The following is a 15,841-nucleotide window of genomic DNA, read 5'->3' on the forward strand; positions in this document are numbered from 1 at the left end:
TGCTGTTCTTCTGTGTTCGTGATTGTCCCTTCACCCATCTCATCTTATCATCATTCATTCATCCTCATCTTTGCTATTAGCCAAAGTGACAGAAAATAGAAATAAATAAAAAACTTGATCAAATCAAATATTAGGGAGTCGATTACTTGAGAAAAGTATACACTTTCGTAATTATTGAATGATCTGCAAAGGGAACATGCACAAAAGTCAAGTGTGAACGAATGGGTTCAAATCATCTTTCCAGCTCGTCGTTCGAAATATCAAACGGAGCTAGCAAGTCTTTTGTTTCAAATCCTGTCTGCAACTCGGTTCAACGATACACAGGATATTACTGGCGAGACCTCTCTGAGACGTCTAAAAATAATGAGGGCACGGAGGTTAAAATTTCTGCCGCCTGCTTCCAAACCCCAACGCCAATTGGATCGGAAGCGAAGAGACCTTTCCGCCTTAAGACGTCTCGAGCCGTCTTCAGTGAAAGAGTCGACCTGCTTCGTCCTTTTTCTGCATTATTGGCTGAATAGATTGACGGAGTCACATTCCCTTCATAATGTAACGGCCTTGTCAGTGATCGCTGGAATTTCAACAGTATGTCGCATTTCTGTTGACGATCAATTTGTATGTAAAACTCTAGGAAGAATAGAACAAAAAATAATAATGTAGAATGTTTGTTGTTTTGAGCATGGATATAGATGTTACAAAATGATGTTCAAAGGTTATTATTTGAAACTGCGTTGCTGTAATTCGCCATATGTGTATATATATGAACACAACCAAACTGTTAAAAGTTCTGACACTTGCATGATGGTAATGTAAGGTGAAATGATGTTTCTCTTCGTGGCCAAAAATCTCTGAGAAGTCCTATTGCGTAGAATAACAAAGTTAATGCAACTTTACACAGGCCGGTTGCTGCATGTCAATTACGATTTTTATGTGAAACCTCCTGCAGATGTTTCGCAGATCAGTTGAAAATTTAAATGGCTTGGAACAAGATAAAGCTTTAGAAATACTGTTCTAGAGATGGTAGATGCTGATCTGAAAAAAAAGTATTCCACCCAGAACTTAAAAAGCAGGTTAACAGCTAAGGGAATAAATCTTCATTTTCATCTTTAATTTAGTTTTTACTATTTAACACACTTTCTCATTTCTCTCCACTTATTCCTCCTTCCCTCCCTCTCCCCCCTCCCTCTCTGTAGTGCGGCATTTCCATATTGCCGCATAAGAATCGGTTGCAGTACCTGACTCCCAATGCGGAATTTCCTGCTTACGCCACCCGACCTGGCGCTGCTCTACTTCCGCATGCAACACCTGTTTAATTCTCCGAAAGTACAAAACTCTGGATCCGTGAAAACAACTGTGGCAACGCAGCACCGAGAGCAACAAAGAATATCCTCGCCTCTTATCGGAAAATTAGATTTACTACTCAAGAAAGTTTAGCAAGAAAGTGGTCGAAATTCAGGAAAGTAACGAAATGCGTTCTTGCGATAAACAGGATTTGCATACCAATGAACAGTCCCTTTTCTTGCGTGAACAACCTTTGGAATTTGAGTGAAGTAGAAACTTCGTAAGAGGCGCTGAATGGAAGAGACAAATAGTTTTCGAGACTTCATCTACACAGATCTTCAAATACTATTCGGGGAAATGTGAAATTATAGTCCTACAGATAGAGTAGTGACTGGCTATTTAATTTATATTGGGGATGTATGAGTGCGTCACACCAGAGGCGCGCCAGACTGAAACAAGGATTTAAACTAGAACTGATGCGATACCAATGGTATTGGCCAATACCTATGGTATCTGTATCGGAAGTTACGGGTAGGAATTTTATTTACCGATACCAGCCGATATTTATCTGCAGTTTTCAGCATTCACGGGACGGGGTCTTAAAAAATACCGCGCAACAGTTTTGCGGAGTCAAACTATCCTGAAAGTTATGCAAAATTCTATTCTCTATTGATCTTGTTCCCATATTGCGTGAAAAACTGTATTTTGTGATTTCATAACAGGTGTTTCTTATTTTGATATAATTGGATGTAATTTCAAATGTTGGAAGATAACATTTGGTGTAATGAAATAGATTCAGACGGTAATTAATTGTGATATAAAATATCATCATTAACAGTCTTTTAAAAATGTGAAACTAGTAACGCTAAGAATTAGTACTCAATTAGTACTCCGGCAGTTTGTTTCTTTATAGAGCATATTTGCAGAAGATACAATTAAATCTGCACGTGTATCAATATATGCTGTATAAAACACACCTTATTACTAAAACCGTTCACCGTGAACAGTACTAATGTGTTGTACCCATGGAGCACAGCGAGGGTTATTAAGTAAATACAGCTCTAACTCTAACTTTACACTAAAAGCTACTGATCTGAATTCCAACTGGCGGTTGACCTTGATGGCTATTTCTGGCGCTTTCTTTCCCCCAATCATTTTCGGGGGCGTGTGGTCCGATGGGGGTCAACGAAATCAGTTACGAAGTAAAAGCTGAAGGTGTCACATCGCTCTCCCGAAGCAACGTTGCCAAGTGTACTTCTGTTTTTGCCAGTTGTCTTTATATGACTGTGTGTCCGCCTGCATTCTGATCTGCGAGTGGTCCTTACCCGAAACTTCATCTTTCAAGACCACGTGTGCAGTTGTACCATTAACCCCCGCTGATTTCTGTTACCGACAAGACTCTTTCTAGCTTTACAGTACGATTGGCAACACGTGGTGTACCCAACGCTCATAAGTTTCCTCGCGCGAAAAACGTTCGGTACCTTGTGACTCGAAAATGCCCGATCTCAGTCGAAGAAAATTCAACTGATCGCTGATTCGCTGTTTCCCAGCCGCCAGTTGAAGTAGCGTTCAGTATAATTTCATCATATTGCACTCCTTTACCTTATGCAACCAAATATACAACAAACGTGGTTGGGTTGTATAGTCAATAGGATAGTACAAGAAAATGTGGGAAAAGTTGAAATCGGCTACAGATACCTTGATAATTCTGTTGATGGAGTAGAAGCAGTGGTGGTGATTAGGGGGCATTTGCCCCCACGTTTTTGCACAGACACAGTGACATCTCAATCCTAAGCCTTGTTTACCAATATAAAGTAAACTGTCCTTACCCCTACAGTTTTGGCATCCTATCACTACTTAGTAGAATATTTACTTTTAGAGTTTGTGTTCAAAACTTTTTGCTCATATAGGTTGATCGGTAATAGATGCTATTAAAAGGCTAAAGAATAACAAAGCACCTGGCATTGATTTAATTCCAGCTGAGTTAATTAAACATAGTAAAAATTCGTTAATATGTCAAATTCATAAATTAATTTCTTTAATATGGAATAAAGAAGCAATCCATCAACAGTGGAAAGAATACATAATTATTCCTGCGTTTAAAAAAGGTGATAAAATGAACTGCAATAATTACCGTGGAATTTCTCTAATCTCAACAACATATAAAATATTATCTAAAATTATCTTTATCTTAACAAGACTAAACCCATATGCTAATGAAATTATAGGTGATTATCAATGTGGATTTAAACGTAACAGATCAACTACAGATCAATTTTTTCACATGAGACAGACATTTGAAAGAAAGTGGGAATATATAATCAAAATGTCCAAGCTATTCATTGATTTAAAAAAAGCATATGATTCAGTTAAAAGAGATAAATTATATAATATATTAGTAGAGTTTGGAATACCTAAGAAACTTGTTAGTATGAGAAAAGTATGCACCAGTGAAACAGAAAGTAAAATTCGTGTGGGTATTAATGTGTCTGACAAATTTACAATTCATGATGGGTTAAAACAAGGAGATGCATTATCTCCATTACTCTTTAATTTTGCCTTAGAATATGCTGTTAGGAAGGTAAAAGAAACTAAAGAAGGACTAGAATTAAATGTGTGACTCAGTTGTTAGCATATGCAGATGATGTAGACTTATTAGGGGATGATATAAATACAATTAAGAATAATGATAGAATATTTTTCAAAACTGCTAAAGAGATAGATAGGTTTGGAAGTTAACAAAGAGAAAACTAAATATATGCTTACAGGCCGAAACCAAGTGTTACGTAATAATCAAAATCAAATTATTGATAACAACTCGTTTGAACCAGTTTCCAAATTCAAATACTTAGGAGTAATATTAGCAAATGAAAATTATATTAAAGATAAAATAAAAAGTAGTCTTAATTCAGGAAATGCATGTTAGTTTTCTCTTAATAAACTTTTGTCTTCTCGTTTAATATCTAAGAAACTAAAAGTTAAAATATACAAAACAGTAATTTTGCCTGTAGTATTATATGGGTGTGAAACGTAGTCCCTTACATTGAAAGAGGAACATAAATTGAGAGTATTTGAAAATAAGATCCTTAGGAAAATATTTGGACCTAAAAGGGATGAGGAGACAGATGAGTGGAGAAGGTTACAGAATTTATAACTATATAATACTGCAGATATTATTAGAATAATTAAATCAAGAAGACTTAGGTGGGCAGGCCATGTGGCACGAATGGGAGAGGAAAGAGGAGTTTACAGGATTCTTGTTGGGAAACCTGATGGTAAGAGACCTGTAGCAAGGAAAAGACGGAGATGGAGGGATAACGTTGAGATGGACCTAAAGGAAATCGGTAGGGATGGGAAAGAGTATATAGATCTTGCTCAAGGTAGGGACAGGTGGGAGGCCTGTATTGCTGCAGACAAGAAGCTTAGGGTTTAAGATGACTAGAGAGTTAGTTAGTTTAAGCTGATCGGTACTTGCTCTAGTTCGAACTTGGTCACTGTGTAATATGCCTTCATAGGGTTTTGAACCCAGGGCTTCGCGATTTCAGGACCAAATCGCCATAAATGCGGGGGATAATTTTATATCTTTCTTTTTGTTTTGATATTTGCTTTAAAACCTTTTTTAAGCACGGAAAAGCTAATCAGTTTAAAGTGGGATCAGAAGCACCAATTCCCTCACGTTTTCGTCCATCCGTTCCATAGTTCTCTTACTTCCACAAGTCGAACCAGAGACCTCTTGATTACTACTTATCGGGGAAGCTCCTCGGGATAATGTTACAATATTAATGAGGCGGATTTTGATTATATTTTGACATGACAAACTGTTCCTCTTGAGAACAATAGATAAAAAAGGTAAAGTGCTCCCCTGTGCATAGCACCACCCCATGAAGGCGTATAGGGGGTGTTGGGGTAACGCCCCACACTTTCTTGATCCGGTCGTGAGTGGGGGTGATGTGATCAGCATCACGCCCCTGACCGCCTTTACTCCCCAGGGTTTCCTCCAGGTACCCATGTTATTCGACGCTGGGTGGGCGCCGGGGCCGCTTCCATCGTTAGAAAAGTTCCCGGAGAACAATATAAACTGTTGTTTTTACTTATGTAAGACGTGGTTGAAAAATAATTCGGACATCTTGACATGTTCTTTCTTGTTTTCTGTCGTCAATAACTAACAAATGCCACGAACGCATGCTTACACTTCCTTGTTCATTCCTCTCCATCGTCTTCAATTGTTGTGGTTAGAGAATCTCTCTTCCTTCCTTCTCTATCTCTCTCTCCATCTTTCTCATATACTACAAGTTAATGATACATATTATGTGAACCTACCTGTCACATACAGAGTGTCCTAAAATAGTGTTTACAATCTTTGAACGTTAATAACAGGAAGAATAATAACAGCAGATATGAACCTTTACGGTACCACACACCTTAACGTTATAGAAGTTCATTAGGACATGCAATGATGTAGAACAGATCGACTGTTCGACAAACTGGAGGGGAGCACAGGATGTCTCAATCGCATGACACACATCATTCAATGTCCGTGGCTTTATGGCTTTTACATCGTTCTTCACTGTTCCCCAATGGGAGAAATCTAATGGTGTGAAATCTGGAGATCTGGAGATTTGATACTTGCTACTTTGCTAGAAAGCAAAATTGCTCATCTCTGGCGCTTTGTATATACCTGGCAGGCTGTAACGGAACTAAAAACAATATAATACCTACAACTGCTAACACACTCTCAACGCAGACATTGTAGCTTCAATTACAAAAAGAGCAATGGAATTATCTATAAAAGTTTCTGTGTTACTAAAGTTCAAAATGTTTAAACACTATTTTTGGACACACTGAAGTTATCCGTGCAAACAATGATGTTTACTAAAATGATGTCTATAAATATCGCAAAAAATGTTTTACGTGAAAACTAAGGCATTCTTATACTAACTAAGTCTACCAAACTAACTTTCGAGCCTTCTTAAACACGAAGTTTCATGGCTGCAGCAACACAAGCCTTCCATCTGTCCGTATCCTGGGCAAGATCAATCCAATCTTTTCCATCCCTACCGATTCCCTTGAGGTTCATATCAACGTTACCCCTCCATCTTCGTCTAGGCATTCCTACAGGTCTCTTACCATCAGGTTTCCCAACAAGAATCCTCTAAACTCTTCCTTCCTCTCCCATTCGTGCCATATGGCCTGCCGACCTAAGGTTTCTTGATTTAATTATTCTAATAAAATCTGGACACGAATATTTATTATGCGGTTCTAAATTATGTAAGTTTCTACACTCACCTGTCTCCTCATCCCTTTTAGGTCCAAATATTTTTTTAGGATTTTATATTCACATACTCTGAATTTATGTTTCTCATTTTAATTTGAGTTTATTAATATCATAAAAATGTTTTACGTGAAAACTAAGGCAACTGTTTTAAAGTTTCGTTAAACAATTCTTTTTAGAACAAATATCATTACTGTTAATAACAGAACTATGGAGAACGTATTTCTATTATAAAAATGTTAACCTCCTTATATGATTGATTGATTAAGTCGGTGTTTTAATCTCACTTTATGCACAGTAAGGCTGATCGGGACTGGACGGAAAGTTTAAAGGTTGGTCCGAACCACTATATGCCTCCACCGGTAATCGAACACGAGCCCCCTTTATTACAAGGCTACGACGATTTTATATGATAGGATAGTGTGAGTAACATTATATATCAAAATGTTGTTCTACTTCCAGAAATCAAAGCAGGCTTCAATACATATAATCGAACCGTAGACAGTGATGTACTGCTGTCAGGTATTTTAATATATAAGGCACAAAAAGTAAACGGTACGTTTTACAGTATTTTAAAATACATACCTAGAAGCCTCGTATTGTTGTAACTAACTGTTGTGTTCTTTCCAGCTGAAAATCGGTGGGAGCAGTTGCAGCCGACCGGCGAAAAACCGCCATGTCTGCAGGAGCATTCGGCTGTTCCCTACAAGGACGCCATCTACGTATTCGGCGGCGAAGTAGGATTCTCGGCTGGCACCGAGATCCCGTTGTGGGTCTACCAGGTTAAGGTAGGTGGATGAACACCATGATACGTGCTTCTTGTTTTGATATTCTGGCTAATCGCGAAGGTGAGAATGAGTGATGATATGATGAAATTGATGAAGGAAACTCATAAACAAAAACTCATGCCCAGGCCGGGATTCGAACCAGAGACGCTGGTGTCGTAGGGCAACTACCAGAGAGGTCGGCGGGTTCTATTTTCGGCGAAGGCAAACTTTATGTTATGACCTGCTCTTAAGTCTGTGACCAGTTTGATTTAATTAATCTGTGCATAAAGTTATCTATAAAACGAATTATGAGTACACTATATTATTTATATTTACTGTCTTTCGTTTACTTTACTTCATTTAATTGGAAATATATTACTGGTACTAATAATATGGTAAATTTAGACAATAGGCTTCTAACAAAAGGCTGTTAAAGATGTTTTCATGGTTGAACCTTCAAATTGCATTTGTCCATAAGAAAGGGAATTCAAAGAATTCAAAGAATTAAAAAATACCAACTTATACAATTCTCTGCATGTGCGTATGTGAAGCTACTTTTCCATTAAGGTCCAGCTCGAACATTGGTCTGCACCAGCTAAGATTTTTCTGAAAATTTATCCTTTTCAAAAATATCCGCTTTGATATTTTGATTTTGAAGAATTCCGCATTTTTAGAATTCCTATATTCCTGTTGTGGAATATCTGCAACAGTTTTGTGAACAACACAAGGAAAGAAAATATCACCAATATTTGAATACTTGAACGCTCTAAAAGAAATTCTAAAGAGGTGGATATTTTTTCAAAATCGTAATATTATACTCGTTTTTCGAATCTAGAAGAAATTCTAAAGGGGTGGATTTTTTTTTCAAAATCGTAATATCATAGTGGTTTTTCGAAAGAAAGGCTCTTAGGAAAAGTCTTTAGTAGCGCAGATCAAAAGGTTATGAGTTTGGTGAATAGGCAATGGTAGCGGTTTCGTATTCAGGAGGTCATAGAATCAAATAGGATCTGGACCATTCCTGAGTTACTTGAAGCAAATACTGGAAGGTACCTTAATTAAAGAAGCAAAACAAACTCCGTCACGCAACAGCCATTTGGGAGCCAAGGCATACCAAGCGACTTATCTTTTGGTGACGCGTGGTCAACGCATCGAGTCTCATGGACACTGTTTTCTTGCTTTCGAGACCAGAACCCATTACTTCATTTCAAGTAGCTCCTAAATTGTGCTCACGACCCTGCTTCAACATCGAGATTTTGAGAGCTCCCACGTGGAATCGAACCCGGGACCGCTCCCACCAAAGGCAAGAGCTTTCACCATTTGGCTACGCTTGAGCTCCTCTTAAATAAACAGACAACATTAACAGCTTGCAATCACAGATCACATTTACGTTAACATAAAATAACATCTTAGTCTATTGCATCATTTTCAATATTGGTAAAAGCATAGACTTTCCAGGCTGTTACTAAACGTCTGTGCTCTTGGAGCCACGAAAGCTCATTCCCCAAACTACAAAGATTTGTTCTCATTTCGTCCGACCATTCTCTGGAAACAACCATGTCTCTTCTATTGCTATTACCTGTAGTGAGATCCTCTACTAGACTGCAAAATGGGCGTTGGTCCATGGTCTGCAGAAGCAGCGAAATACTCAGCAGTGATTTAAAGGGTAATTATAGAGAGGAACCGACAATCCATCTCCGCTGTAAAGTCTGGTTTCCTAAAGCTTGAATGACCCGACATCGGGAGGGGGAGAAAAAGTGCCTGACCCCTTCTGACTCAATTGGATGGCCGTTTTTACGTCACTTCCTGTTCGATAATGGCTCTCCCGGGAGACTTGTCTAAATGGAAACAACTCGACAAAAGAAAATTAAGTTAGCAAGTTTCATGGCGGACGAAATACTTAAATGCTTTCATTTCCGATGGATGGCCTTTTTATTCTCGATAAACTTTAAGACGGAGTGGACACAATTTTGGACGCTTGCCAATGATGCTAAGAAGAAAAAAATGTAGTTTTCAAGAATGTTCAGTTTTTCTTTCTTCTTATTCATCCACGCAATTTGCCAAGAAACACAAGTCTAGTATTGTCGATTAGCATATTTGGTAAGGATCTGTGCACTCACACATCCAGCCCCCTGTTCGTCAACTTGGACGGTGAGGTCCCAGCTTCTGGCCTGCAAGATCACTCGACCTGAACCCACTAGATTTTTCGTCTGTGAATATCTTTCATCCCTATGGGCGACAGTACGTTCTAGCGCTCAACATGTTTCAGCCCTTGCCTTGTTACGGTGGTTTCACCAGTCAGAGATTCCCTATTTCAGTTGTGCATCACCTATTTTCTGTATTCTCTTTGCACGCTTTTACTAAAATACCATGTGCATATACTGTATAAATATAAGTTATACATGCACACAAACATATACATATGTGGGTGTGTATGAGAGAGAGGGGGGTTTTCTAACGCTTTTATTTGATTTCATGAACAATAAATAAAGAAAAATGTATATAAATTCGTCAACCTCTAAGAAGTGAAATATTTTTCTTCTCCTTACTCGTGACTTTAGTGAATGTAGCCTCTTTCATCTAAATTTTGAAAACATTAGCAATTTATATCTATGAATAACGAGTTTCATTACTTTCAAAGGAAGGATAGCTACTAATAGGAATCTGCTGAGACGTATAGAGGTTCGTGAAATTGGGTGTAATAATACAAACCTAATTAGAAACGGTATAAAATACTGGAGTTCTGATAAAGTTCATTAACGATAAAAATTTCTGATTTTTTAAAAATAATCTCAATGTAAGATTTAGTGCTGTTTCATGAATTATTTAATGCTTAATAATAAAATACTTTGGTCATTGAAAAACTTCAACAAGAACAACTTAACAATTACAGTTCTCATTTTATGAACAAACTACGTGGAGTGTACTAAGTATAAACTTTGCTGTCAGGAGCCGCTAAATCGGGTGAACGGGGAAGCCACGGAATATCGCCGAATGTGCTGATGAGACGACCATGAAATGCGAGTGTAAGCACATCCATACACACTCCGGCAGTATAGCTAGTTGCACCATCTTGCTGGAAGAGTGTTTCTTCATCTGGGTCATAGTCATCGAGGACAGGCAGGAAAAAAGTTACCAACATATCAGTATAACGTCCAGCGTTTACCGTCACCTTCAAGGCCACGCCCTCACTCTCATAACCCCCAAACCATGCCCGCCAGCCACTCCTGAAATCTTCCCGTTTGACTGCCTCTCGCAACGTCATGGGCGGATTTACTTTAAGACTCCGACAATGTGTCCAAAATCAAGGACGCCATCTTACTGACACCATATTAAAAACATGAACATTTGTCAGGTATACTAGTAATTTCAACTCATGTACAGTACATTCATGTTACAAAATTAACTAATATTTGCATTCTCTATTTTTTGTGAATTTTTTAAATCTTCCCGTTTTACTGCCTCATCCTATATTTCTTTATTGAACAAATTAACCTATTAATGTACTGCCTGTGTCTGGCGACAATTCTTGGAAACCTATCTTAACAACACTATTTCAGATTCAGGCAAGACCAGACTGTGCTGATGTATTGACGTACAGAGTCTTTGATCGATGTTTATCAAAAACAAATAATTTAAGCAGCTAAAAGAACGGGACATGCTTGCATGGTTGTCCTCGCATCGTTTCCGCCTCTAAATATCGCCTATGTGTTTGCGTGGGTGTGTACCTGAATATTACTACTGCCGTACATACGTGCAAGTTTTAGAGATTAAATAAATTCGAGATGTTGTTGACATTACATCTGCATTCTAGTTCCAAAGCATATTAGGCTCATTTTTTAAAATGTCTTATATTTCATGTTTTCTTTTTTAATTTTCCATTTTTGTCTAAATCATCTAGTTAGTAGAATTATTATTATGCCGTGTAAGTAAATTCAACTGGCAATGAGTAAAATTCTATTTTTAATTTATAATTCTAATTTCAGGTTCTCCATTTACTTTTGTTTTTATAAATTCCCGAAAAACATGGTAAAAAGCGTGCAGAGTATTTTTTCTTCCTTTAGATGCATATTTCAAACAAGTCCACTGAAAAAATTTCCAACGTCTCAGTAATGTTACAAATACGTTATAAATTATTTAAATTTGTACATTTGTAACATGTAAACTGATGTAGACACAAATCATATGTTTATGCATATATAGCATAATTGCCATTAGTTAAATCCATGGACGTCCAGAAGGGGAAGGGGTACAAGAGGTCCAAGCCGCCCCCCTCCTCCGTGGAAAATTAATGTTAATCTAGAAGTACCTATTTCACACATATCATTTCATTTTAGTCACAGCTATATAAGGCAATTATTGTAAGGGAGTTACATGAACATGATAACTTCAAACTGAAGAAGAGCAACACTTATGGATGAACATGCCTCGTTTTGATTGATTGATTGATTTTGCTTTATTTTACTTCGCTTTTTGTGCCAATTGTGACTAATTTGCGAAGATGGAGATGAGTGATGGTATGATGAAATTGACGAATGGACACTCACAAAAATCTACGTCCAGGCCGGAATTCGAACTCGGGACCCCTAGCGTCGTAGCGCAATGTGCTAACCACTCCACCACGGGACTCGGCAATATGCCTAGTTTGCCTCCCCCTGTAAAAATAACTTGTTTGCCCCTTCCTGGAAAACATCCTGGTGACATCCATGGTTAAGTGGTAAAACTAACTTTCATGCCACAATATCCCCTTAAATTTTGCCCTGTAGCAACAAATTAACTAACTTACTCTCTAGCCTTCTTAACTCCCAAGGTTTATGGCTGAAGCATAAGCTTTCCACCTGTCCTTATCCTGTACAAGTTCAATCCAATATTTCCCATCCCTACCGATTTCCTTTAGGTTCTCAACGTTATCCCTCCATTTTCGTCTTGCCCTTCGTAAAGTCAATTATCATCAGGTTTCCCAACAATAATCCCGTGAACCCTTCTTTCCTCTCCCAATTGTGCGACATGGACTGCCCACCTAAGTCTTCTTTATTTATTTTTCTAATAATATATAGACATGACTACAAATTCTACGTTATGTAACTTTCTCTACTCAACTGTCTCCCCATCCCTTTCAGGTCCAAATATTTTCCTAAGTATTTTATTTTCAAATAAATTTTGTAAAATTCCTCGTAGGAAGAGAATTCTAATTTTTCAATGTGTATTCTCGAAAGCAGTACACGTATATATTGATTTAAAGATGTAAATTGGATTTTCCCAAACCAGTTCTACGAATCAATTTGCTTTGGATTCGCATCCTGGTTTATTTGTAGGTGGATGTGTTGTGTGTGGGAGGATATCGTAACAATGAGGCTTTCTAGCATTAAAAATACGATTCCGTCCAGTTACCCATTCCCTGTAATCGCTCGTTCGTTGGATTACTCTCGTATTGGCTGCCCCCACGCCTCAGAAAGCGACCCGCTACGGCGATTTTATGAGTTCCATTCCCTGCCTAGAAGCTGGGTGGCCTTTGTGAATTGAATTGAGAACCCATGCGTGGTCCAACCCCATCTCGTCCCTCCACGACAGCCAGAACTCATTCACACGTCCCTGTATCTTTCGGTGACACAGCGTGAACAATGCAATTCGAGAATGAAGACAAATTTTAGCTTATCTTTTTGGTAAACTTGCAAAGCGAAAGTAACGCTGTCTGTTGCAAACCAGCAAAAGCACGAACTAATGGCTGTGCTTTACCACTTTTTTGGAAAACAATGCAAGCTGAGCTCAAATTGTTGAACATCGAGAAAATAAGTAGAGTATTTAGAGAACCACTTACATTAGTCTAGGCGTTAGGGTTAGACAAAAGGAATTCAAGGTGAATCCTACTGTATCCTTATGTATTCTGACATACGGAAAATTAAGAAGTTATTTATGCAAATATCAGTTTATGTACAAGAAGTTTCTGTTCTGAAAATGTAGGAATCAGAAGTAGAATTCGTTTCAATTATTAGTTTATTTCAAATTAAATTATTCATAATCTAAGACAAATTTAAAAATTATAATTTTCTGCTTTTAAGTCTTTATCATCTTAAATATTTGATTTCAGTAATACATCTTTTAAGACAATAATATCTTTGTCTGCTATGCTGTGTGCTGCATTTTATTCCCATTGGTCTTCCTTGAAGGGAAATAAAATAAAGATTTGAATACACTGTGCAGTCGATCTCAAAGAAAAAAACAATTGTCCGTCACCATTTTCGACCACTTTTCCCTTACATTTTGTGTATTTTTAAGGAATAAAATTTTAAACAAGCTGATTCCTGGACGATATTTTCCAATTCTGAAGTCCCAATTTGTGTAAAATCAAAGCGAATGAACATGAAAGCGCACAACAGTCCCTGGAATATTTTATGCTATACATTTCATTGTGTCCACATCTTATTTAAGTACGATATTGTCAAAAGCCAGCAATAAAGTGTTAAGTTAGTTACGACAGCCAGCTTCAGGTGGCAAGGGTAGAAAGGAAAGTCGCAAAGAAGAAAGAAGAGAGAGTGAGTGTAAAGTAGCTAGATACTTTTCGCTAGTTAGGAATCACAAAGTTTATGATTTACACCCACTTGCCCCACCCCTAGACAACGCAATATATTTGAATGTTAATTGTGAAGTTGTGGGTTTACTGATGACGCCAAATGTAAGCCGAAATCAAATTTACTTCAGTTTTTGAACTTAAAAATGTTTGACTACGTTTGTTTGAGGTCTTTTTTATACGCAAATAAGCTCATCATGGCTGCACGTATAACTTAAAGTTGGAATTGGAACCACTATGCAGACATCTCCAGCAGGAATCGAAACGATACCCCTTGATATGTTTAGCACGTGTCACCCTTACGGGATTGATGGAATCGTGACCACCTTGTGGATATTTCCGCGAAATAACTCTTTTCGTGAACACTGAAAAGTTATTGTCCGAGAAGAAGCATCTTGCACGATGGGAAGTGGCGGAGAAGAGTTCCGCGACTGCGTCTGCCTTCGGAAACCGAAAACAAGAAAAAACCGCTTCGTCATTCGCTAAGGAAAGATTAACGTCGTTCACAATGCTTCTCCCCATTCATTATTAATGGAGCAAATCCTCGTTATAAAGTGAAATTTAATTTGGCGAATTACTTTATGGGAAGATGCCTCTAGGAATTTTCTCTAAGTTACGAATCGAGGCTGAGCCATTTCGCTTCCGCCGATGCTAAGTGGTTTCAGGCCGCGGAGTATGTAATCTCCTACAGTGGTGGTTCTGCGGAATCCTTCTAACAAGACAGTCACTGCGCAAAGCCTAAAACGGGTACCGTTGGTATAGATAATATTCAGTCTAAGCTGCGATAGTTTCAATTTATTACTTCCGAATCCATGTAGTGCGGTAGTGTAGTTGCGGTGCCTTGGATTGTCGAATGTTTCATGTTCGAGTCCTGTCTAAACATGTTTGTGTCTCCTCATAGGTTTCGTCTAATCATTACTGCGATTAACGTGAACATTTTACTTTGTTTTCCTACTTTTGGCTAATCGCGAAGATGAAGATGAATAGTGATAAGTGAAGGGAGTGAAGAGGAAGAAAGACGGAAAGTAAGAAAAGTAAAGATACAAATGAAACTGCAAATTTCAAACCAAGAACTTTTAATTATTATATAATTTTTAGTCATTGCTTTATTTGTGGGCTTTCCGACAACTTTTCATTATTTTCATAGTGCATTTTTCTGTTTTTACTATTCAAAAGATTAAAAAGTTTGTTCTAGGATTGCAGTAGTGTAAATAAACCTAATATTTAAATAACGTCTCACAGGAAATCGAGCCGGGATGCCTTTAATTACAAGAAGTTTGACAACTATTCCTTTGGTCATATTACTGTCATCTCATTGGCAGTAACTTGTAAGAATGACCAAAGAGATCAAAATACTTCATTTTTTTGTATTTTTGTTACTTAGCTTCGCTTTTCTGTCACTTTTGGATAATAGCGACTTTTAAGATGAATGATGACATGATGAAATTGATGAATGGACTCTCACAAAGGACACCCATGCTCAGGCCGGGATTCAAATCCGGGACCCCTGGCGTCGTGGCTAGCCGCTCTACTACGAAGGTCCGTTGACTACTTCTGGTTAGAATTGTTTGTATTTTGGAATTTTTTAGCACAGTTTATGCACAGATAGGTTAATCGGGACTGGTCCTACAGTTTTAAGTAGGATTAGACCCACTGCGAAATGTGCTTTTACCGAGTATCGAACCTGGGACTCCTTTATTACTAAACCACGACGTTACCACTATGTCATCTGGTAGGCCCCTACTTCTGATTACTAATCACAATTATTATTATTATTATTTTCTAAATATTATTGACTAACTTAGAAAAGTTGAAATAAAGGTATTTGGCAAGTCCACTTAAAATTGCTTTCTAGAATGTGGATCTCTACGTTAATTTGAAGCGTCCAAAACGGGCGATCAAAGGCTAGAAGGTGTTTGAGAGCAGATGAATATCAAAGCTGAATAGTTTCAAGCA

The 15,841-nt window shown here is 37.8% G+C and overlaps 1 protein-coding gene across 1 annotated transcript in view; it reads left to right on the plus strand.

The window, feature by feature from the left end:
- LOC145986396 (uncharacterized) overlaps window positions 1-15,841 on the plus strand; it is a 317,161-nt gene that overhangs the window by 157,121 nt on the left and 144,199 nt on the right. Inside the window, exon 3 of the mRNA XM_083120365.1 lies at window positions 7,184-7,341. Within this exon, the coding sequence (XP_082976491.1) occupies window positions 7,184-7,341 (158 nt within the window). The remainder of the gene's footprint in view (window positions 1-7,183; window positions 7,342-15,841) is intronic.

This window comes from Lepisma saccharinum, chromosome 4, assembly GCF_977018435.1.
Source record: "Lepisma saccharinum chromosome 4, izLepSacc3.1, whole genome shotgun sequence".
Lineage (NCBI taxonomy): Eukaryota > Metazoa > Arthropoda > Insecta > Zygentoma > Lepismatidae > Lepisma > Lepisma saccharinum.